Raw genomic sequence first — 26,201 nt, 5'->3', positions numbered from 1 at the left:
ATCCTCTGCAGCAGAGGTAACTCTGGGTCTTCCATTCCTGTGGCGGTCCTCATGAGAGCCAGTTTCCTCATAGTGCTGAGAGTTAGACTCGGGCGACGTCATGTGGCCCGAGTCTGGGCCACCTTTGGCAGTATTACTTATGGCTAGGATGCGGGGATTGAGCTCGGGCCGATTCTGGTGAGAGTTATCTGGTCCAAATGTATTACTTGGGGTTCGGGCCGATTGGGCTTACTCTCTGGCAGATGATTACACGGGCTGCTTTATATAATTAACATTTCATTACTTATTTTTCCATATTTTCTCAATGTTTCTGTGATCAAAAAATACAATTAACATTTATATGAAATTCTTTAGGAGTCTTGTGTAGTATTTTAGTATTTAAATGCTTTGTGCAAGGCAATTGATAAGCATTAAAAACTTTTTGGCTGGAACTTCCCGAGTGGCGCAGCGGTCTAAGACACTGAGTCGCAGTGTAAACTGCGTTTCTACAGATGCTGGTTCGAGACCCGTGCCGGCCGTGAATGGGAGACCCATGAGGCGACGCACAATTGGCCCAGCGTCGTCAGAGTTCGAGGAGGGTTTGGCTGGTCGGGATGTGCAGTACCAGTACATTTTCTGCAAGTGGACCAAATAGTTGGTGGCTAAGAAGCCCTACGGCACTTTCGGCAGAGTCTTATACAGCTGGCCCTTCACTGCAGACAGGACAAGCCCATCGCCATAAGCACAAAGAGTCTCAGCTTCCCCAGCCCACCATTGCCAGTGTATTACCTCAACTAGTCTTCCCTGTAGCTCAGTTGGTAGAGCATGGTGTTTGCAACACCAGGGTTGTGGGTTCGATTCCCACGGGGGGCCAGCACAGAAAAAAGATGTATGAAATGTATGCATTCACTACTGTAAGTTGCTCTGGATAAGAGCGTCTGCTAAATGACTAAAATGTAAATGTACCCGAAGCTGGTTAATGGCTGCATTTACACAGGCAGTGCAATTCTGATATATTTTTCACTAATTGGTCTTTTGGCCAATCAGATCAGTTCTGAAAAAGATCTGATGTGATTAAGACCAATTAATGGAAAACAATATCAGAATTGGGCTGCCTGTGTAAACACAGCCAGTGTGGCTCAGCATAAGACCATGTAGAACAGGGGTCTCCAATCATAGTTCCTGGAGTTCTACCCTCCTGTAGGTTTTCTGGTTTAGCCCCAGTTGTAACTAACCTGGTACTGTTTATCAACCAGCGAATTATTAGAATCAGGTGTGCTAGATTAGGGTTGGCGTGAAAACCTACAGGACGGTAGTTCTCCAGGAACAGGGTTGGAGAGCCCTGATGTAGAACCACCATAAAATAAATATGGATCTTTTCTATAAATCTTCGAAATTTGTCTGATCTTATGGATTCACAGAAGATATTTATATAAGCTGTACAGGGCTCTGTAGCATCAAACAGACGCTAGACATTCAGATATCCAAAGAATGTTTGTTTATTTATCAAAATCTGAAATAAAGGAGAGTGTACACTATTTAATGTTAACTCAAGAGAACTGGCTATTCAACAATGCTATATGGTAAAAATAACATACAAAAAACAGTGTAGTACAGTTCAGTATGTCCGAGTGTGTCTCAGGTGGAGACAAACAAGTGCAGAGAACTGTAGTTACAGATTGTTACACCAGATAATGTGATTTTCCCAAAGATTTTTGCCGTCATCTTGTCTATTTCAAATCTTCTCTCATTGATTGAGACAGGTGGGTGTCCACCCCAAAGTGCTGCATGTCATGATGACAGCGACCTGTCTCGATCAATGAGTGAGAAGGCTTGAAACGATGGCAGTGCACGTATTGTTGGATTACTTTATGGAGCAAAAATAGTATTTATTTTAATAATGGAGCATATTCTGAATTCAAACTGACCCCCTGCAACTGGTAACAGACATTTTATGAGACTCCTGTTTCCCCGAATCAAGGACGAAGACAGCACCGCTGAGGTTGGTCCAATATTCTCTGTGCTTCACCAAACAGTACCTATCTTGTAATGCCCAGTAATGGATATAAAAAATCTTTGGTTAAATCACATTATCTGGTGTAATAATCTGTAGCTAAGAGAACTGGTGATCAGCAGATGATGGGAGAGGTGGTCATGATGAAATTGTCATTCCAAAGAAACATATAGTAAGTTCAGGGAATACTTGTAAAGCTGTGGGAGGAGTGTTGTTATGATCAAACTGCCATTCAGCTCCTCATGAGTCATCTGCTTGAGATCCAGCATAATGTCTAATCCCTCGAGAGGAATACAGTTCTGTTACATTGACCACCCCCCCCCCCCCCCCATTTGTTTTGTATACTGCTGCTACTCGCTGTTTATTATCTATGCATAGTCACTTCACCCCACCTACATGTACAAATTACCTCAACTAACCTGTACCCCCGCACACTGACTCTAGTTTATTTGGTAAATGTTTTCTTAACTCTTCTTGAATTGCACTGTTGGTTAAGGGCTTGTAAGTATGCATTTCACGGTCAGGTCTACACTTGTTGTATTCGGTGCATGTGACAAATAAAGTTTGATTTGATTTGACACGCACAGGCAAAGGAATTCTGTTTCTGTGTCTAGAATCCACTCCAGGAAGACGACCAGGCGCCACACGATATTGTATGTAAGACTAAAAACAGTTGAACCGTGCCAGCATAACATCAACATTAGGGTAGACTAGTTGAACATGCATACATGTGCACAGAGATTAGATTTACAACAATATCTAGCCTAATAGAAAGAAATATGGTATAACCCTCAACCTTTGCACAGTGACCAAACCGTTCAAATGAGCCTAGGTAGGTAGGCAGACAGTATCTACCTACAGCCATGTCTATCAGACATGCTTAAGCAAATATTTTTTATAATAAAACCAGCTTCAGTTTTAGAGATTTACAACAGTAAATTGTTGTAGTACTGTTTCTCCTCACTTTCTGCTCGTAAACGTTTACATCTGTTTGGAATCCTATCTTGCATCATGCATATAATTTTGTGATATCGAAATGAATCCAAAGTCATAATCATAACCAATGTCAACCCTCGTCAATTATGTTACATAGCTCGCTTATTATTTACAGTTGCTGTTTGTTAACAGCTTACAAATGCAAGGCGTGCCACATAAGTTATCAGGCGCCAGGCGAACTAGTTAGCCAACTCCAGGCTAGCCAACTCCAGTCATGTGCTAACGTTTGCTGGTAATCCTAGGTGCCTGGTTGTAGCGTTGTAGCTCGCTGTTAAGAAGTTAGCCTTATCGACATATTTTACAATCGAAATACAAAAGATCTCAGATTGTTAAACCTCTTCTATTTTTTGTCATAGATATGGCTACCGGTTGTTGTTTAGCTAACTATCTACCTAGCTAGCTACATAGCTAGCTAAATTAGCAAACATAATTTTTTTGAATTTACCTCCCACTATAACACAGTATTACACTATATACCAAAGTATGTGGACACCCCTTCAAATATTTCTGCCACACTGTTGTTGACAGGTGTATAAAATTGAGCACACAGCCATGCAATCTCCATAGACAAACATTGACAGTAGAATGGCCTTACTGAAGAGCTCAGAGACTTTCACGTGGCACCATCATAGGATGCCACCTTTCCAACAAGTCAGTTAATCAAATTTCTGCCCTGTAAGATCTGCCCCGGTCAACTGTAAGTGCTGTTATTGTGAAGTGGAAACATCTAGGAGGAACAACGGCTCAGCCACGACGTGGTAGGCAACAGAAGCTCACAGAACAGGAGCGCCAAGTGCTGAAGCGTGTATCGTGCAAAAATCGGTTGCAACACTTGCTAGCGAGTTCCAAACTGCCTCTGGAAGCAGCATCAGCACAATAACTGTTCATTGGGAGCTTCATAAATGGGTTTCCATGGCCGAGCAGCCGCAAACAAGCCTAAGATCAACATGCGCAATGCCAAGAGTTGGCTGGAGTGGTGTAAAGCTCACCGCCATTGGACTCTGGAGCAGTGGAAGCGCGTTCTCTGGAGTGATGAATCACGCTTTACCATCTGGCAGTCCAACGAATGAACCCGAGTTTGGCGGATGCCAGGAGAATGCTACCTGCGCAATTGCATAGTGCCAACTGTAAACTTTGGTGGAGGAATAATGGTCTGGGGCTGTTTTTCATGGTTCAGGCTCGGCCCCTTATTTCCAGTGAAGGGAAATCTTAACGCTACAGTATGCAATGACCTTCTAGATGATTCTGTGCTTCCAACTTTGTCACAACAGTTTGGGGAAGGCCCTTTCTTGTTTCAACATGACAATGCCCCAGTGCACAAAGCGAGGTCTATACAAAAGTGGTTTGTCGAGATCCGTGTAGAAGAACTTGACTGGCCTGCACAGAGCCCTGACCTCAACCCCATCGAACACATTTGAGATGAATTGGAACGCCAACTGCGAGCCAGGCCTAATCACCCAACATCAGTGCCGACCTCACTAATGCTGTTGTGGCTGAATGGAAGCAAGTCCCCGCAGCAATGTTCCAACATCTAGTGTAAGCCTTCCCAGAAGAGTGGAGGCTGTTATAGCAGCGAAGGAGGACCAAATCCATATTAATGCCCATGATTTTGGAATGAGATGTGATGATCAGGTGTCTAAATACTTATGGTCATGTAGTGTATGTTAGCCAGCAATACACAATATGGGTTTCGGTAGATAAATTAAGTTAGATAACTAGCTAGGTAGCATCCAGGAAAAATAACTCAGCTAGGCACCGTATTTGTCATCTGCCCTCTTGATGATGGCGTCGGCTGTAGCTGAGCTTCTAACGTTAGCTGAATCCAACTCTTTGTTTCGAATACTCTTCCCTCTATTCCGGTTGAAATATGTATGGTTGAATGTCTCCATGTAGCTAATAGATGCTCCATCGTCGAATTCGTGCTGATGAGAGAAATCACTTGAAGCCATTGTGTCTGGTCAGTTCTTTCAGTTTTGCCCAAAGGATTGTTAGTGTCTGCCTCCTTTTCAAAAAAACGTCTAATGGCTCTATCGAACAAGGACAACCATATCTACACCCACAAAAACGTATAGAGTGATCAGTATAACATAGAGCTTTCGCAAAATGCCACAAAGCAGGGCTATATCAATACCCCCCTTTCCCCCGCACCCCCATCAATACACCGGAAGACGTCATAGGGTGTATCATTCAGCACGCGAAGCCCTGACCTGCCTTCCTCCTGGGCAATTACGTGTGAAACACAGCTCACTGTCCTAGAAATGCCTCAGATATGATGACAACAAGCCCAGATTCCCCCAGGGTGAAATTCCACTTTAAAGGGACAAATATAAGCTCACTCCTCTCTGGTCTGTCTGGTGTTGCCCATATAAAACATCAATGGGCATAAAGCAATAAAGCAGCTCTTGCCTTTCCATCACCCTATGAAATCATGGTTAGGAGCACTCATGTGGAAGCTGTTTAGTGTGCACCAAAGCAATTATATATTAAACAATTTTAAATGGGCTTTAAAGGGCACTTTACTGTGTTGTCAAGATGTTCCAAGGCAGAGAAATTGAGGTAGAACCCTGATTGGGTACCGCTGATGTCTCGCTGACCAATAACAGAGTAACTGTCGGAAAGATTATTTTAAATGTGCACACACTTCTGTATGAGAGCCATAGCTAATGCAGTGAATAAATAACTCATGGAGGAGGTTTTAATCAACTGACATGGGAATGATGGAGATCTGGGATGGCAGGTCCTTGGGAACACAGGCTGACCTGGATTATAGTGCTGCTAACAAGGGAGAAGCCAGACGGGTAGCACCTTGACACATCATCCAGCCTGCATGGAATAGGTGTGAGGTCATGCCTGTGTGTGTGTGTGTGTGTGTGTGTGTGTGTGTGTGTGTGTGTGTGTGTGTGTGTGTGTGTGTGTGTGTGTGTGTGTGTGTGTGTGTGTGTGTGTGTGCCCACACGTACAGTAGGCTGCACTATTTGAGACCCAACACAAGTCCATGTTCCTACTAACATACTAACACCCATATGTGTTTTTTAATAGAAAGCATAGTGTTCAAAAGCCTACTGTGTAATCATTTTAAAATATGCAAATGACCCTAATGGTGTCATAGATACCTCGGGATGGAGATGTCCTCTCTGGCACACACACATGGATACATGTTAGCTATTGTAAGTTCCACACTGTTACCAGAACTGTGTTTACAGCTAATTTGGCTCATTTCCATAATGCAATCTGCCTCCCATCTGGTAAAACTCATTTTAATTAAGACGGGTAATTCCCTCCCCCAAAATGCAGGGGCCTAATCATTAAAATGTCCACGTTTTTGTTTGTTCTTGACGTTTGATGACAATGCCCAATGCGGCTTGGGTCAGGTAAGAGCCCAAACACCTGTCAGACGTCCATCTCCCGGGCTGGTTCCACCTCCCAGCCTCCTCTCCTCTTCACACTGCTGCAGCCGACAGCCAGGCAGCCTTTTCAGACATGCAGCCCCTCCTCTTTCTCTCCAGCGCTTCACTGCCCACTTCTGTGGCCAGATGTTTGGGACGTTACAGAGACAGCAGAAGCATCCATTATTGCTTTTTTACCATGTGAAAACAGTACTCTGTATGTGTGTAATTGTCCCACAAAAAAATCAAGACTGACACCATGTTGTTTTTCTACAGATCTCTCGTCCAGGTGGTTTCCTGTGAGTTCTGGTACAGTAACAGTGAGTCGACAGGATCTGTTTCTTTATCAGCCTACTGGAAGGACACATTGGTTATTTACAGTAGCTCAGTGTTTTAGAACATGTGTTTGAATTCACATCCAATATGTCTGCTTGCACGCACACATGCATCTCATTAGGTTGTCTAAACTTGTCTGTGTGTGTTTTATTGCACACACAGCCTATTGGATCCTGTTGGAATTCCAGATCCAATTACTGAATTTCATAGACAGATTTTTCCATGAGGAAATATCCAAACTCTCAAAAGAATTTATCAAAACAGACTGATCCTTCAGAAGAACTATTGATTGCCAATAGAAAACGCAAGTTGGTTGTCTTGCTTGGCATTTCACCACTCTTCCCAACCCTTCAGTCAGAGTCCTGCCAAACCTTTCCTCCCTTATCAGTGGCAAACAGAACCCTCTGTTTGGCAAATCCGTGACAGTTCAAATTGGGGTTAATGTCTTCCTCTTTGTGTGAGAGGCCGATCACATCACATGGATAAAGCGATTATGGAAATCCTGCCGTGGTGTAAAAATCAGCTTTAAGGGACCAGGGAAGGCAGTTGACATTGAGTCAAGAGAGAAGGAAGGGGCTGGGGAGTGTGGAGTATTTTATTGGAAACGCTGGGCTGTTCCATAATGATACAAGTTTTTTTGTAGACAGACAGTCTGCCAGTATTGATATTGATCTGTCACCTTGTCTGGATTTCACGTTCATCAGCAAAAACTGATTGTTCTTGATGAACCAGGGTACATAACATGTTGGCCAACATTTTGGCCAGGTTCCCTCAAGTCCCCGGACATTAGACAGAATACGCCTCTGATAAAGACAGGTGGTTCATCATTATCTCAGGAACGACGACCATTATTGATAAAGTGTATTAAAATTAAGTTTGATTTAGCTAAACCGGTATTCATGAGCAATCTACATCATTATCTAATATTTCAGACTCAGATTTCAGACAGGCAAGGGTGATGATGAATTCAATTTTATCCCAATTAGTCAGGGTTTTGGGCCATGGCACGGCAGTGGGAGAGATTAGGAATGTAATTTCAGAGAGCAAGCCAGTGTGTCTGGGCATGACACTGGTGTAGTGAGGAGATAAATAGGACTTTGGTGGGTGGTGTGCTGTATGAATGCCCTCTAGACTTATTATAGAGACATTACTCAAAGGTACTGTTCGGGGCGTTGATTTCACTCTCTTAAGTGTAATAAGGATTTAAGAGTGAGGTTATAAGCACTTATAAGCAGTTTTAACAACTGATGCCCTTATTATGTCAAAGCTATGCCAGTAATGCCACTTATATTTCATAATTGTAGTTATGCCATATGTTTAAAGCTTCCATCATGGGCTATGCGAAATGCAATTCATCTCATAAACTGTTTTACAGATTTAAACATGGCTTTTTCTGATCTGTTTATAAGTTTGTAGATTTAAATTGGGTGGATAGATTTCTCTGTTAAGGCATTGTCACGTCCTGGCCAGTATAAGGTTAATTGTTTTTGTAGTTTGGTCAGGACGTGGCAGAGGGTATTTGTTTTATGTGGTTCGGGGTGTTGTGTTTGTGTAAAGGGTGTTTGATTTAGTTTTCCGGGTTTTGGTTTATGTTTAGTTAATTCTAGGGTTAGTCTAGTGTGTGTGTTTCTATGTTTGGTTGATTGGGGTTGGGACTCTCAGTTGAAGGCAGGTGTTGTCTATCTGCCTTTGATTGAGAGTCCCATATATTAGGGTGTGTTTGTATGTGTTATTTGTGGGTGATTGTTCTGTGTTTTGCCTTGTGCCTTACCAGACTGTTTTTGTTGATCGTTCGTGTTTTGTTATTTTGTACGTTCATTTTGAAGATAATTAAAAATCAAGATGAGCATTCACGTACCTGCTGCGTTTTGGTCCACATTTTCTGATGATGATTTCGCATTATCGTCAGAAGACGAAGACAACTGTGACAGGCATGGTTGCATTGGGTCATTTTTCAGATTATTCATAGGGACATATTATGTGATGTGCTATTTTGTGGTTTTTATTTGGATTTAAAATGTAGTTCTATGACCATGTTAGACATCTTTGAGCTATAATGCATTAGTTGACCAAGGTGTAACAATTTGCCTAACTTTGCACTTTGAATGATGTTTTGTTCCCCACACTACTGACGGTACTGTCTGTATGCTCTTTGTGTGTTCCCCAAGGTCACCATTACAAGACTTCATAGAACAGTAGCTATTGGTGTTCACATACGCTACCGTTCAAAAGTTTAGGGTCACTTAGAAATGTCCTTGTTTTTGAAAGAAAAGCTCATTTTTGGTCCATTCAAATAACATCAAATTGATCAGAAATATAGTGTAGACATTGTTAATGTTGTAAATTACTATTGTAGCTGGAAACGGCTGATTATTTTAATGGAATATCTACATAGGCGTACAGAGGCCCATTATCAGCAACCATCACTCCTGTGTTCCAATGGCACGTTGTGTTAGCTAATCCAAGTTTATCATTTTATCACCCTTTTGCAATTATGTTAGCGCAGCTGAAAACTGTTGTACTGATTAAAGAAGCAATAAAACTGGCCTTCTTTAGACTAGTTGAGTATCTGGAGCATCAGCATTTGAGTGTTCAATTACAGGCTCAAAATGGCCAGAAACAATTAAGTTTCTTCTGAAACTCATCTGTCTATTCTTATTTTAAGAAATTAAGGCTATTCTATGCGAGAAAATGCCAGGAAACTGAAGATCTCATACAACGCTGTGTATTACTCCCTTCACAGAACAGCGCAAACTGGCTCTAACCAGAATAGAAAGAGGAGTGGCAGGCCCCGGTGCACAACTGAGCAAGAGGACAAGTACATTAGAGTGTCTAGTTTGAGAAATAGACGCCTCACAAGTCCTCAACTGGCAGCTTCATTAAATAGTACCCACAAACACCAGTTTCATCGTCAACAGTGAAGAGAGAGTTCCTCTGTCCAGTGTCTGTGTTCTTTTGCCCATCTTAATCTTTTATTTTTATTGGCCAGTCTAGAGTATGTGAGATGTGCTGGCCAGCCTGGAAGAGTCGCCTCTTCACTGTTGACGATGAAACTGGTGTTTTGTGGGTACTATTTAATGACGCTGCCAGTTGAGGACTTGTGAATCGTTTGTTTCTCAAACTAGACACTCTAATGTACTTGTCCTCTTGCTCAGTTGTGCACCGGGGCCTCCCACTCCTCTTTCTATTCTGGTTAGAGCCAGTTTGTGCTGTTCTGTGAAGGGAGTAGTACACAGCGTTGTACGAGATCTTCAGTTCCTTGGGAATTTCTCGCATGGAATAGCCTTCATTTCTCAGAACAAGAATAGACTGACGAGTTTCAGAAGAAAGTTCTTTGTTTCTGGCCATTTTGAGCCTGTAATCGAACCCACAAATGCTGATGCTCCAGATACTCAACTAGTCTAAAGAAGGCCAGCTTTATTGCTTTTTTAATCAGAACAACAGTTTTCAGCTGTGCTAACATAATTGCAAAAGGGTTTTCTAATGATCAATTAGCCTTTTAAAATTATAAACCTGGATTAGCTAACACAACGTGCCATTGGAACACAGGAGTGATGGTTGCTGATAATGGGCCTCTGTATGCCTATGTAGATATTCCATTAAAAAAACAGCCGTTTCCAGCTACAATAGTCATTTACAACATTAATAATGTCTACACTGTATTTCTGATCAATTTGATGTTATTTTAATGGCCAAAAAATGTGCTTTTCTTTCAAAAACAAGGCCATTTCTATGTGACCCCAAACTTTTAGAAGGGTAGCGTACATTTGGATATTCTTCCCCTAAATCCCTTAGAAAACTCAGAACCAGTGTATCCTGCCTGAGCAACAACACACAATCAAGAATCTATAGTCATGCATACTGTACTTACATTTTCCCTATTCAGGCAAATAGAGTGAGTATTAGGGCTTTCAAGAGAACCAGAATGAATTGCATTTTTAAATCAGTGTGTAGATGACAAATTAACCACATAGAATATGAGAAGAGAGAAAGAGGGCGCTACTAACTGCAACGTGCAGCCTGCTTGGAAGAAATGTGAAACCATGACCTATTCAAATGGGTAATTTGCAAAGATCTGTCATGTCTTGATGGAAATGCTAAGCACATTCATTTAAGACCCCCTCATTTTTTCTGTGTGGTTTAAAAAAGAGGCAGAGGAGTGAACAGGGGATTTGCCATAGCCAGGGATTAGATGAGGGGAAGCCTTTGATGGATTCAATTATTACTGAAAGTTTGTGAAGGAAAAGGGGAGGGACATCAAAGAGTGCAGGCGATTAACTCACTGCTAACTCTGAGGCGGGCGCAGGCTAATCTTAAAGGTGACACCAAACATCTTGTTGGCTCTCGAATCCCAATCTGGGCATGTGAGGGCTGAGCCGGTTGGTTAATTAGCCTGGGTAACTTTAGTCCTGTCCTCTAGGAAGGGAAATCACAGAGGCCAAGCATCAAACACCGACTCACCTCTACCCTCACTTCCCCAAGTCAGGAGGTCTGGCTCTGCTGCAGCCTCCATCTGGAGGACGGTTGGCCGGGATGTTACTCAATAACGCAATGCAGTTGGCACAAGCCGCAGTGGGAGAGAGAGAGGCTGTTGACGTGTCACAATCCCCATGTTCTCTGATTCGTTCATTATTCTGGAGGATTTGGTTAAGTTGTTGAGGAATATTGACAGCATTTTTCTATTGCTCCTGTTGATAAAAGGCTTTAGAACTAGCTGTAGGTCACCTGCATTGAGCTGCTAATCATGTCAATATAGCGGAAAACGTGAGATAATGGGCCTTGTGGGTATGTATATGAAGTCAGGGGATGGGATTAATGATTTATTCTGCTCTGCTCTATGAAAAGAGCCTAATTGATGAATGAGTGTTATCTCAATACCAATTCTGTGGCTCTGAGACAGACGTTAGCAGAGCATTAAAAGGCTCTGTGTTATTTATCATTCAGCATTAAAATGCCAAAGAGTTTATCATTGAGCCCCATATTTCCTTGTATTTTGAACAATGCTTCTTGGAGTTTACAGTTTGACAAGTATTGGAGGATCAAGGGCATAAGTGTACTTTGACCGAGGATGTGCTCGGTTTGTTGTTTATTCTGGCATAGAATCTATCAGGCTGGGATCTGGTGAAGGGTGAAGGTAAGGACATAAGGAAAGTGGACATTTCCTTGAGTAATGTGCTGTAATGGTTGGTCCAGTCAGACAAGGAGGTAGAGGACAAAGGCAGCTAGTCTGGCATATTGACGAGGAAACTAAACACGGCTGCCTTCAATTCATTTTTCGTATCTCATTTCACATCTTTACAAATATGATGTCATATATTTATGAATTAAATATGGGCAGAATTGGTGACTTCCAGTCATTTCAATAAATGATTCAAAGACTTTCTTCACTGGTGCCATGTCGTTTTTAATGGTAGAATATGTAGGCTACATCATTGGCCAGAAATATAGCTTTGAGTGCCTTTTGAAAATGATATGAGTGATGGCATATGAGTCATGACTGGTTGCCAGTCCATTTTTTTTAACTAGATAACAATATGGTAATCTCAGTAATCAATGCTCATCAAATTTATATAATTTACTCATAATTCTTTTATTATCACTTCAACAATGAGTAAAACCAGATATGATCACATAGCTGCCTGGTAGTCATTGTTGAATTATTCTGTAATACATGATTGCTGTGTTTTTGTTCACTCTTGTGTGAAATATCACCTCATTGTTGTAGCTATCAGAGGAGTGAAATAACCTTGGCAGTGCACACACAGGTCCACAGTGGCAATGTGTAAATACGAGCACATGCAACTGCTCTAAAATCCTCTTCAGCAAAGCCTTGAAGGACGTTTCACCAGCTTCTGTATCTATAAGAGATGATATCTCTTATTGTGTCCTCTCACCTCCCATGTGTTGACACAAGGTAGTGATCTGGAGCTGATGATCACTACACAATCAGGATCTGGAGCTGATGATCGGTCATGACCTCCTCTTTATCCCACCTCATACAGACACAACAACGGGGCCTGTGTACCATTCTCCTTGTATACCTTCTCTGAGTCTAGACATAACATGGGCTTTCAGGCTGGGTCAAGTCAATGCTTTATGTGATAACAAAATATGGGCATATAATCCCTCTGCAACCCATCCTTCCTGCTCATCCTTGGATGTTGCACCAGATCACGTCACACTGTGAACACGCATATCTCCAAACACATGTATCTCCCAACTTCTGTCAGTCCTTAGAGAGTGAAAGCAATTAAAGTGTAGGTCTATGGGCCCAAGTCTGGATTGGTCCAGATTTCCTAAACTCTCTGGTTAGTGAAATCATTAAGTTAGTGGCTGAGAGCCAGCTGTAGGGATTCTCCTGGACCTTGAATTGAGCAGCACCTGTATTTGCATTGATACTCAGTTCAAAAGCCCTTCAGTGATGAATTTGCTAATTTACTCCTTCAAGCTCTGGTTCATTGATTCCACCAACCAGAACTTTGAGAATGATAAGGATTCCCAAAAGAAGCAGAATTCCTTAAAGCACAATGCCTGAAAAAAGTGTTCATCTCAGTCCAACCATAGAAAGCTCTCCCTATGGAGACTCTCTCTGTCGATGTTTTGAGGTTGGGCCATTCAGTCTATCTTACAGGTGTATGATCTTCATGTGAGCCAGTTTGATACAGCAGGAAAATACAGGAAATGTAAATTATTATATGGATTATAATTATTGGCAATTTTTGTAGGGGTTGATACATTTTTCGTAACGGAAAATCAGGTCTGAAATTTCAAAGTGGAAATTACAAACTTCATAAGCCATTAAACCTCAAATACACTACAAGTTGAACATTTCCTGCATTGTAGGAAAGCTCTCCTGCAACAGGCTGATCAAATTAAGATCCTACATCTGTACTCCTGAGTTCATATTCTGGCAGGGCCTTGCTTTTGCTGTGTTTATACCCCTATATCAGTAAATTATGCAAGAGGTAGTCAACTGGCATGATATTGCACTTCTACATCCAACACCATTCTGTGATATATGGTAGAGTAGTGTATCATAAAGTAAAATGGAAGACCTGCTTAGAAGAAATTGTAAAAGTATTCGATTCAATTCTCATCCTTTATCCAAATTGATTGAGAATACTAATGTGTCTTTTAAAATGCCATTACCTAATTGGATGCAACCTCATTCATAACAGCAACATGATTCGGCAAAGCTGTTTACACGTCTCTTCTCTACTTTAAGTAAATGAGACACCCAGTCTCATTGCCGTTTTAAGTCTTTTCCCTTTTTTTGTATGTCACTCATACGACTCCATGCTCATTAATCAGGCAATCAATAGAGCGGAATGCAGAGGGAAAAAGTGAAACACCGATCAATAAAATGCAACATATTCTGAGTGTATGTGGGTATGTTGGGGGCTGACTGTCAAACAATGTGATTGGAGGCAGAAGGCAACTTTTTAATTTTGCAGAGTGGTTCTAAAGCAGTCTCACGCCTGTGAATTGGGATTAAATTAGGCTAGCAATGACAGAAAGATGCATCCAGAATCCCTGGCTCCATCCATCCTGACAGCTAACTGGGGCTTCAGACTCGCTCCTGGACAAATGGAACGGACACAAGAGCATAGGGCCATTTAGAAAAATGTGCTCCCAGAAAACGAACCCCCGAGAACCCCATGGGTTGCATGGACAACGTAGCTCTGCTCCACAGAGAATGAATTGAGTTGGATGGATAGATAGAAAGTATTCTTAACTATCCAGAGATTATACAGGAGATATAAATGATTTGGCCTCTGTAATTGTGCAGAGCCATTCCTCTGAATTATTCATAAAACACCCAGGTTTATGATTTTTGAATGTGACTGCTGTCTGATGGTAAGAGGCTGAAAGTAAGGTCTCAATTCTGCATACAAGACTACTTCAAGACCTCTTGTTTCATTGTACTTCATTTTCAGCACAGTTATTACCTGTCTTTCATGTTCTTCCACATTTACTTCATTCACAGATTATTAATTTTTTTATAAACTGCACCTCAGTTATTTTCTCCCACTGTCTTTATAAATCAGTGTTTTGGAAAACAGCTTTTGGCTGGGCTTGGCTAAACTGTCATGCCTGCTCTTCCTGGCCAGGACTGTATCTGCAGGGTTTGGGCCTGTCCTGGGGGAATCTATTGTTATAGTAAGAGTAACTACCTTTAATAATACCTATGAGGGGCTGTGTGTTTTGGACTTTGTAATCCCTGGATATCCAAGGCATATTTCTGTCCATACACTGCCTACTGGGAGAGTGGTACCTTGTCTTTTCCCATCCTACTGTGGACCCCTGGAGATAGCTCTCTCTCCATTTAACAATAGTGTCTCACAATGATTTCAATATACCTAAGAAAATTAATTTTTGTGGATACAACATCTGGATCATATTATGATATCCAAAGGTCAAGAATGTGGCGATGTTCCCCCTCAGTTGATTTCAAGATGAAAACACAATTTACATTTATAAAGTGTGTACACAGACCTGCTAAAACACATCATCATTATAAAAACATCCACCTTCTGTGAGGCGGCGCTTGTGGCCCGTGGCATAAGACAGCAATATCCTCCTCACTCTCCTGGAGTCTCCTTTTAACTGAAGAAGTTACACACTGGCTTGATAGACTATAGAAGAGGTGAAGAGTGTACTGGAGTCACCCAGCTAGGAGTGTGATTGTGATGGGGTAGCAGCAGCGCTTTAGGTGTATGTTGTGGAGATGGGGGTAGAAGCTGCGCTTGTGTGTGCAGTTATTTTGTGTTTTTGCAGCCACACATTTCTGTTCCCCTTAGTATTGAGAGTGCTCTGCTAATGAGCACCCCCCAGCATGCATTACTTATTTATAAACCCCACACCCCCAGAGGCAGCCTGCCTTTTGCCGTCTGTTTTCCTCTTTCTCTGTAATCCTTCCCTTTTGTCTGGAGGAGCAGCTCTTCCGCTCTCACTCGATTTATCCCTCCTCAGAAGTTGCACCTTCACACACATAAATATTCATGACCGTGTTACTTCCTTTCTCAAAAATATCAGCCAGTGAAAGGGCGAGTCACCATTGATTTGTAGAGGAATGTGCATATATATAACTGACTGTGCATGCCACGATTTGGAGAAAAAAATATGAAATTGCCATATAAACTGTAGATTGTTCTAGGAAATATGCTACGATTGGTCCGTCAATCCAAGATAGTCAATGTCATCAAACATCATCCTTATACAAATCCCTAATAAAGACTATTAAATGTTGTTATAACAAAAATAGAAAACGTGTATCAATTCACAACCACTAATATGAATAACATCCCATCTTGACAATTTGATTCATCTTCTAAGGGGGGATATGGTTGTAATGATCTGTTTTCCAGCTTTGTTTACAATCCTGCTTGATGTTCTACATCTTTGATCTGCTGTCCTAATTAATGAAGTTGAGGATTCTGGTACTATTTTTTCTAAATATTCCACACCTAGATACTGTTTCCATGCATACCTGTACCACAAGTGCCCATCTTTATGTTTCAGGCCCAGATTAATTCATCTGTTTTTGATGAAATGTGAATATGGAAATCCCTGTACATAAAACGGTCTGCAATCCCATTTTTCTCTCTGATCTGTTTACCAAATCCTCTGCCCTGCTTTTAATCCAGGAAGGCAGAGAAGAAAGCACAATCTCCCCCTTTCATGATAGAGAGATGATAATCTGAAAGGTGGGATAGATTTGCAATCTTTTAAAAAGATGTGATACATATTCTGTTTTTATCATGAACATGCTCACAGCACCACTGGTCATTTCAAGTGTATACACTCTTTGATCTCCTCTGTTAGTTTTGTAACAGTATTTTGAGTACTGAAGGAGCAAAGTAAGGACACTGAATTTCATATACGTGGTCCACTTTGGATAGTCTTTGTGGAATTTTTACTAAAACACTTGCCTTTATTTGAATTCAAACATTGAGTTGTTCAGAGAAAATAATCCTTGAGGATCATACACGAATAAAACATTCAAGAACATACAGCATCATCCACATATTTTAATTAGCAAAACAAAACATCATGCTTGTCATTTCAACATTAATTTAGAATCCAATCTTTTAAAAACCTCTGACTGAGTAAAAAAAAGTGCAAATATATACAAAACACTTCATTGCAGCCAGCGTTTAAAGGACTCATTACTACAACTCCTTCAAACTAACAAAAGAAAATATCAAAAGAAAAAACAATAATTTAAAAGGAAACATTTTAAACAAATAATTATACAAAATATATTTATATATTTATATAGAATTAAGGACTAGGCAGAGCAATCATCCATTCGTCAGTCAGTCACAAAGCTACTTTCTCTCCAGACAAAGTTAATAAATTCCATATATCTTTGAAGCAGTAAAGAAATTTGTTACGTTAAATCGATTAAAACATTTGGGATAAACAGACAAAATCAACAAATAAATTATAATTAATTTATCTGAGACAAATGTTTAACTTTTTTACTAGAACACTGACTGAAATGTAGTTATGGATCTAAAACTGACATAGCTTCTACAGTATCTACTTAGAAACATCACAAGTTTGCACTCCCTCTTTTCTTCCTTACATGTTACAGGTGCTTTTTATGTTGCTGTTTATACAACATTACAGAGCCAGACGTACAGCCGCGGCTCTGAGTTCTACAGCCCAGTCACCTGGCCCTTCACCAGTTTACATATGATGTACGTGTAACAGTGTTGCTTCAGTCCCGCTCTTTGCCTCAATCTGGGCTCGAACCAGGGACCCTCTGAACACATTGGCAACTGCCTCCCAAGAAATATTGTTACCTATCGCTCCACAAGAGCCACGTCAAGGTCTCAGAGAGAGTGACGTCCCAGATTGAAACGCTACTAGCGCGCACCGCTAACTAGCTAGCCATTTCACACCGGTTACATATGGCAGGCAGCCAAACTACTTTGGATATGATTACAGATTTCACCCCCAAACAATGGATACCTTATTGCAGTTACTATTTTAATTGTTTACTTATGTGGGTAGATTGCAACCCGATTCAAACCCTATGAGATGGCGTTAACCAAGAGGTACTAAGTCAAAATTCAAGACATTCTCTTCCAGATTTATGATAAACTTTAATTTTGTAAAGTGGCTCAAGCAGAGCTTTGATATCTGTAATACACCTGCAATGCTGACAGGGCAGCTCTGGCAAGTTGGCAGTCATTTCTGACTGAGTAATTTTCACATATGGTGGAAGGTGATATCCACCCCCAGACCTAGATCCAGATACACTGACCCAATTTCTCTGCCCCAAAATAACACCAGGATGTTGAAACCCATTCTCCTTAATTATCCTCCTGCAGCTCTTAACATGCTAATGAGCTCCAGTTTTATTTGAAAATGTATTTCCCTCAGAGTTCCAAGACCAAATTCTAAATTGATTTGGTGCTTATCTACAATGTGCATCTTCCATGTAGAAAAATGGGTCTCTCTCTCTCTCTCTCTCTCTCTCTCACTTGGTGTGGATTTAATGAAATGTGTGCAGGGTTATGAAAATATATAATAATGGCTCTTTTGTTCCTGGGCTGATAAGCAAGCCTAATTAGTCTACAGTAATGAGTTTGTTTCAGATCCATTTCAGTTAGATCTAAACAGAGCATAACCGTGTTAAAGGTCCCTATGAAAAACAACACACAGCCAGCGTCTAGAGGACTAACACCTGTACACTGATAGACCAAAGTATTGGTTTCATTTATTAACAATAAATTGTATTTCATCTTTGAGGAATTGATGGATAAAATAACTGTTAGTTATACTGAAATATTTATATTCAGGACCAGGACTACCACAAACCTCTGGCTTTAGTAGTACAAATACATATTTGTCTAACATTAGTTATGGGGAACATTGGAATTTGAGGCTTTATCCTATTAAACTAAAACTCTTGTAAAGATATGTTTGTAGCTGAATTTTTAGACGTGATATAATCTATGGTTAACATATATTGTAATATGTGGGTCAAGCCTTACGGCATTATTCAACCCAAAGACGAGCGTGATCATCTGACTGTTCTCTGTGCCTCCTTTGGTCATTCTGCATTCCTCACTGTTGTCACCAAACACTTGATGTGGCAATCAAAGGTTTACTTTTCAGTTATGGATGTGAAGGAATTCTGTTATTTACTGAATCTCTGATGTATCCTAAATGAACCCGGCCCTGTGCGGGAATTGGCATCAAAAAGACTCCTGCAGCCGTGTTGCAGACTCGGCCTATAGTACAGTACAGAGCACACCAACTGTGTTCAGGTGTTCAGTCACTAAAACTGTACAAAACAAGAGTTCACATTCTTGTGTAAAACGTAAATAAATATGAAATAAATAAAGACAAAACAATAAATACTTCATCATTGGATAGGGCCGAACTCAGAACCACATGTAAATGCACTCAAATAATATTCAGGTATAAGACCCCCAGACTGGATTTCCTCCTAGTAGAGAAGTATGGAGAGGGAACATGGGAGTGTGTACAGTAAGCCGCTGTACCACCACTGAAACACACAGAGCTTCTACTGTCTGTCATGGAGGGAGTCAACACAGAGCAATGGCATTTACCAGCTGATCAGAACCTACAAAACAGCCTACTGCTGCTGGCTCTCTGGGACCGTGGGGTAAACAGAATGAAGGTCTCCTGAGTTGGGAATCAGAATTCAACAACCTCTAGTATGGTAATGGCAACAGGGGCAGCATAGAGGCATTTTCTCCATTAACTACTGCGAATGACCTACAGAAGTGAACTCACAACCACACAAGTTGTATTTAGACAGCATTCTGTTTCTAGAATAAAAAAAACTATGAATACTGGTGTCCCCTGTCTGTTGTGCTTGGCGTTGCGTTATACATTTTGATCAAGCTGTCATTTGCAATACGGAAAAAATCTGGAACAGAAAGATTACTACACAGAATGATTATCGCAACATAGAGATCCTCTAACATAACTATTGGTTTAGTGTAATCTAATGAAACTGGGCTTGCTGTTTTAGAAGTAGACTTATTGCTCGTGACGGATCAATTAGATTTAGGATGCTTGATATGGGTAAAAATGGTTGTTTCCACGACAGCAGTGGCCCTGGGCTCTGGATGGGAATTCCTCAGATCCTGACAGATCAGATTCACAGTGGTGCAGACTGACACGGGGATCTAAGTATAATTAGTTGGACAGTTACAGTAGGGGTGGAACGTCTACGAGGAGAGGGCTTCACTTCCTGCAACACAAAGGCAAGCTTTAAAATTCTGGACTCTGAGCTGAGCCTCACCATCAGCAAAGGTCCATTTGGCCCCAAATTTCAAGAACCAAAAAATTAAGAAAAAGAAAAAGGCGCTTTGTCGCTATGGCATTTGAGAGACGAGGGGGATGGCCCAGCCTCAGCCCAGCCCCAACACTCCCCTCAATTTGTCACTTAATTAGGCCTCTGGTGCTTCCAGAATTTGGTCTCTTTTGTCCATACACTGCCTCCTTCATCACCCACTGGCATTGAACCGCCAACCCTAACACAACAAAACAGAGCCTCAAAGCTTTCCTTTGGGGCCAATAGGTTATGGTTTACTACTTGTATCTTACAATACTTGTAGTAAAGCCCATACGTTTCTAGCTAAAATCCAGTCCACACCTAAATGTTACTTTTCAGCACTTTGTACAATTATTATCCCAGACCAAAAGCTACTCTTCCCATGGCACTAGCTTGGCAATTCAGAACAGTTTCCAAAGCAACTTACTCTATGCCTCTATTGGAATGTATCTCATAGTATCCACAGTAGTCCTCTTCCATTAGATTAGGCAGTTACTAAAGAGTCTGTCATTGAAAAGGCCAGTGTGGAGAAAAAAACGACTCAGAATGTTTCACTGGCAATGGCAGGTAGAGGTTTGAGGGAGTGAGGATATTGGGCACAGAATCTGGTCAGTAGACATTGGGCTTAATGTGCTGTGCTGTGGTTCGTTGTGTTGATTGTCCAGTGTCTCTTATGTCCTCATTTTTACTAGCACACGCTGTGGATGTTCCAACACAGGTCCATTCCCCAGTTCAACCAACCCCCCCCCTTTCCACCCGACCCCTGACCCCCCGTTCCATCCTCCGCCCTCAGCTGCTGCCCGACATCAGGTTAATGGCTTGTTCCAGTTTGTGTCGCAACTTGTGTTTGCGGCAGTACCCATCCCTGTCCAGTGCTGTCAAAATCTGAACAGAAGAGTAAGAGAAAGAATTCCTCAACATTAATAAGAACATTAATTGACATTACATTTAGGTATAAAATAAATTCACCTTTGCAATATGAGGATTAATAGAGCACAGGATTGGCCCATGCCTCTTACCTCCTCTTTGTACTTGTTAATGTAGAAGTAGAGCTCACTGAGAGCACTGAGAGTGTTGAACTCGGTGCCATGGAGACGAGACTGCTCCACCAGATAGGCATCCATGTCCTGGTCACTGATGGTAGGCATCTTACTGATATCTCTGTAGTACCTGACACAAGCAAAGAGACACAAGAGTGCTCAGTGTTTGACTCTTTGAGAGAAAAGTCGATATGACAGCAAATAAAATGGATGTTAACTGAAATCGTACCTCTCCACCCAGCTCTTGTAGTTGGGGATGTCTTTAGCGTACAGCAGCTTGTTGGAGGGCGAGTCCTTGCCCAGGCGGTGCTCTGAGGTAGAGCAGGAGTCCATGAAGGTCTGGGCCACCACAGACAGACAGGCGTCCGTGATGCTGCTCTTGTGGATGTCAAACACAAACTGGGGGTTCTTGATCACATTCACCCAGAAACGCAGGGGCAGACTGTCAGAGAGAAAGCAGAAAAACAGTAGGAGAAAAGGGTTGGGACCATTATAAGGTAATCTTAGAGTTAGAAACATGTATTAAAGTGTCACTCCACAATGATACAATAGTTGGCAATACAAAATACAGATTTTAAAAGCCACATTGTGGACCACTCAAATTAAGCTATGAGACAATAAAAGCAGTCACAGTCATGGTACTGTATGGTACAATCTTATGAATTTTAATTAATTAAATCTATATTCCAAGTGTCCCATTTTAGTCATTTGTCATAAACACTTGACTAAAAAGACTCAGTTCTATACCTTTATAAAACGAAAGCCAAAAGCAACAGTGGTGAGGGAAAAACTCCTTTTGGCTGAGGAAGAACTGGAAATTGCACATCATTCTTGTCATTACTCCCTCCTTTGAAAAGTTGATTATGGAGTGGGCTTGTGAGTATGCCTGTGCCATTCCTGGGAGGCTAGTAGCTCTGACTCATTAGTGGCCATTTCAAACAGCCAAGAAGACTGAGACAGATTGAGACAAAGGTCCCAAACTCTTTTACCAAATGCACAGATAGAGCTTGGGTTCCATAGGCTTATTTAAGGGGCAGCTATAAGAAACAGGGGCAGACAGAGAGGTAACTCTGTGCTCACCAGTTGCTCTTCCAGGTGTGGCGGACGTCCGGGTCAGTGATCTGCCTCCTGTCGGCCTGCTCGTCCAGGAAGTCAAACATATACTTGATGGCCAGAGGGAGGGCACTGCCGCGATGGGCCGTGCTGAACACCGTCTCAAACAAATCATCTACAAACTTCTGCAGAGTTCCCTGTAGGGTGATCAGACAAGTGGTGTTAACACAGTGTCCAAGAAAGGAACGTGTGCCTGGCAATGATACATTATCATGACACATTATGAGACAATTCACAAAAATACAACGAAAAGAGACCTTGGTTGCCAGTAGGCGGGTGAGATAGATCTCAGACACCATCTTGCTGCCGCGGTCGCCCTCCCGTTGGTCAGCGTGCTCGTGGTTCTTGACCAGGTGCCAGAGCTTGGTGCCAGTCTCCTGGTCAGGGGTGATCATGGGGGCACGGGAGCGCAGGCTGTCTGGGCTGCTGGACGTCCTCAGGAGGCTCTCTGGAAACACAAAGACACACAGTCAGATACTGTAGGAGCCTGGGTGGGGCCAGGCTTTCAAACAGCACTGTAGGTATGGAAAACCTGAAAGGGTCATTGATACGTACCATAGCGGCTCAGAGAGCGGGTGAAGGTAAATGAGTTAGCAATGTTGTAGGCTGAGACCTGCTTCTGGACCAAGGCTACCAGAGAACCATCGGTCACCTGGAGGAGGAGAGATCTTTAATGTTGTATCATCAAATGAATGACCATCAATATGATAGTATTTGTCTTTGTGTGTGAATAATGTGGATGAGTATTATGTGGATGTGTCCAGCTGCTGTTGCTGTCTGACCTGGTAGTGGGCCAAGGTGTTGAGCCTCTTCCAGTCACTCTCGATCTTTGTTGTGACGTCCTCATCTTGAAGGATAATTCTGGTCAGTCTACCTTGTCGCCACTCTGTGAGGAAATAAAAAAACAACAGAAAATTGGTTAGATCTGATTAGTTTAATCTGTATCTTTAGTTTCAACAGGGAATCACTATTAGCCAATGTCGCAATTAGTTACAATAAATCCTTCACATCCTTCACAATAAATCCTTCATACCCAAGAAGACTCAAGGCTGTAATCGCTGCCAAAGGTACTTCAACAAAGTACTGAGTAAAGGGTCGGAATACTTATGCAATTAAGGTATTTCAGTTTTATTTATTTTTTGTGCAAAAATGTCTGAAAACCTGTTTTCGTTTTGTCATTATGGGGTATTGTGTGTAGATTTATGAGGATAAAAATGTAATTTAATCAATTTTAGAATAAGACTGTAATGTAAGAAAATGTGGAAAAAGTTAAGGGGTCTGAATACTTTCCGAATGCACTGTATATAGGTTCTTACCCAGGTCCATGTCGTCAGCCTGGGGTCTCTGGGAGTAGGGGATGCCCTTGTACACAGCGTCCAGCAGCTTGTCCTTCACCTGAGTGACCGTGTCACAGTTCAGCACCTTCACCGGGATCTCCGTGCCTGCCTCGCCCTCCGGAGGGATACACATCAGAGTCTGGGGAGGGAGAAACCACAGGGCCGTCAGTACTAGGGATGATGCACTGTCAAACTTTTGTATAACTTCAGACAATCATTTTGAAAGTAGAGCTCACGAGCCGAAAGTGGTCCCCGAAAATTGTATACTACGTCACATATGAGCAGATATATGCACCACGTTATTGCTCTCTCAATCTCTCTCTGCTGTGTCCACTTGGGCGCGCCCTGCAACCACATTGGATAATGCTGGGCAGGCCTTTTGCTAGCTGTCACTCAAATGGCGAGGGGCAAGCTCATTGGCTAAAACTCAAATTACCAGGGGGCTGGCGCACGTGGGGTAAAATGGAGCAAAAATGGCGCTGCACAGCTTCCAGAAAACAGTCGCTTTCAAACTAGGGATTTTGTGGCTAATTGAGGTAAAACAGTAATTCTGCTCATAGATTATGCATGTATGAACTACACATTGACACATCCATCCCAAAGCGGGAGGTTTAAAAAAATACTTACTAGGAGTTATAGTACCGTTCGATCTCTTTAAAGAAAGAGAGAGATTTTGACTGCAATTTCCTCAGATGTTTGTTTTTTAGGAATCATTTAATATGTAATTTTATCAATAGTCCCCCCAGATATATTAACTGCATTGTCGACAATGAAGATTTCATCTGTTTGAAGACAATCACCGAAGAATAAAAGCGATCTGGAGGACACATTTATGAGCCATCCTTAGGTCAATATAAAATTGACAGAGGACATTGATTTAACTACCAACAAGGATTTATATGACACAATGTACCATAGTTAAAAGGAGGAGATTGAGGATAGAAAGCAACCACATAACATATTTTTAACAGTTCTGGCACCCCTTCACAGCTCACTCAGTCGCAATATAGAGAAGTCAGGCTCTATTTGGGAAACTGTCATTATAACAAATGAAGATGCATTCAGCCTAATTTGCAACTTGCATTGACAGATTAACTAGCATAGAGGAGTGGTGTCACAACGAGGCCATCCTCTGAGTTCATATACAAACTCTATGCAGGGATTATCATGTCACTGTATAGTGGACATAAATAATAGATTCTGTATTGTCTACTGGCTAATGTTTTTCTGTAAACTTGTGTGCCATGTTGCTAAGTTAATATTGACGGACGATAAAAAATGATGCTGTAGGCCTGACAGGTTTTCTGTGCTCAACACTATTTCGCTAGAGGAATCCTGACTATTGGAAAAGCATTGATTCTTGTTTTCACACAATCTACTAACTAAAACGCCATCAAATGACCTACGATGGCTCTTGGAATAACAAAGGTGAAGTATCCATCCGAAAAGGTCTACGATAGTGACCAGAGAGTAGAGGGGTCTACTGGGCATGTACACGCCGTGCTGCCAGTCCATATAAATTCATGAGGAGACCTTTGGTGTGGGCTGGGTGCGTTAATCAGGTGATTAGCACAGTGTGCAGCTGGCACAGGGTACCACAGACATCTGTACCACTGCCACTCACTGATCATTAGCAAAGTCAATTTCCTCTTTGCCATGCACTGGAAATAGTTAACAAGTGGGGCATTTGTGATTAAAAACCAATTATAAAGCAAATTATAGGAATTCTCAAGGAATGGGAGAATCCTCATCATTTGAGGAGGTCCAAGGCCAAGCAAGTTCTGACACGGGAAGATTTGTGGCACCTTGGTGGTAAAAGATGGTACAGTGCCTTCAGAAAGTATTCATACCCCTTATACTTATACCACATTTTGTTGTGTTACAGCCTGAATTCAAAATCAATGCAATATTTAAAAAATATCACCGTCTACAGTTTGTAGAAGCACCTTTGGCCGCAATTACAGCTGTGAGTCTTTCTGGCTAAGTTTCTAACACCCTTTACAGACACAGAACACTGCTACAGTAACGTGCTGATAGCGACAATTGATAACCTTTCAGACAATTAAAAAAATGTATTTTCATACAGTAGAATTCTGCTCCGGCATAGAATATTCTGTATTGTTTCCCTGACAACAACAAACGTTGCTGATTGATGTGCTGTAGTGTTGTTTTCATGCAGTTTTTTTATGGTAGGGTAGCTAGATGTGTTTTCTTTCTACTAAATGTCTTGGTATGTCACGTTATTTAATGAACTTTAAAATACTTTTTTAGGAGAGAGTGATCTGTGTGCAGGCAGCTTGAGATTATTTGATTGACAGTTCTGGTTGCCTAGTGATGGACATTAGTCCCGCTTCAAAAGCGGCATTCCTTTACAGACAAGTAAAATGCCTGTTCAGTGGCGCTTCGAAACTATCTCCAGAGAAGGTTTAGTTTTGGCATTTAAAAAGCTGTAGTGTACCCTTACACACAAACAAACATGCCGTAGCCGAGACGCTGTCAAGGCAGCACATTCCATGTGTCTGAAAAGGGTATAAGAGCTTTTCACACCTGGATTGTGCAACATTTACTCATTATTATTTAAAAAATTCTTCAACCTCTGTCATATTGGATGTTGATCATTGCTAGAGAACCATTTTCAGGTCTTGCCATTGATTTTCTAAGTACATTTCAGTCAAA

General features: G+C 41.5%; 1 protein-coding gene across 2 annotated transcripts in view; it reads right to left on the bottom strand.

Moving 5' to 3' along the window:
• Positions 1-16,722: 16,722 nt before the first annotated feature.
• The window catches only part of LOC106572068 (plexin A3), a 128,565-nt gene continuing 119,086 nt past the window's right edge, over positions 16,723-26,201 (bottom strand). For both annotated transcript variants that reach the window (XM_014145855.2, XM_014145856.2), the window contains exons 25-32: positions 23,505-23,664; positions 22,971-23,074; positions 22,744-22,840; positions 22,446-22,636; positions 22,156-22,325; positions 21,305-21,517; positions 21,055-21,205; positions 16,723-20,920 (exon numbers count right to left, since the gene is read on the bottom strand). In XM_014145855.2, coding sequence (XP_014001330.2) covers positions 20,825-20,920; positions 21,055-21,205; positions 21,305-21,517; positions 22,156-22,325; positions 22,446-22,636; positions 22,744-22,840; positions 22,971-23,074; positions 23,505-23,664 — 1,182 coding nt within the window. In that variant the 3' untranslated portion in view covers positions 16,723-20,824. The remainder of the gene's footprint in view (positions 20,921-21,054; positions 21,206-21,304; positions 21,518-22,155; positions 22,326-22,445; positions 22,637-22,743; positions 22,841-22,970; positions 23,075-23,504; positions 23,665-26,201) is intronic.

The sequence above is a fragment of the Salmo salar genome, chromosome ssa15 (genome assembly GCF_905237065.1).
Source record: "Salmo salar chromosome ssa15, Ssal_v3.1, whole genome shotgun sequence".
NCBI lineage: Eukaryota > Metazoa > Chordata > Actinopteri > Salmoniformes > Salmonidae > Salmo > Salmo salar.
This window is presented reverse-complemented; position numbering and strand designations above follow the sequence as displayed.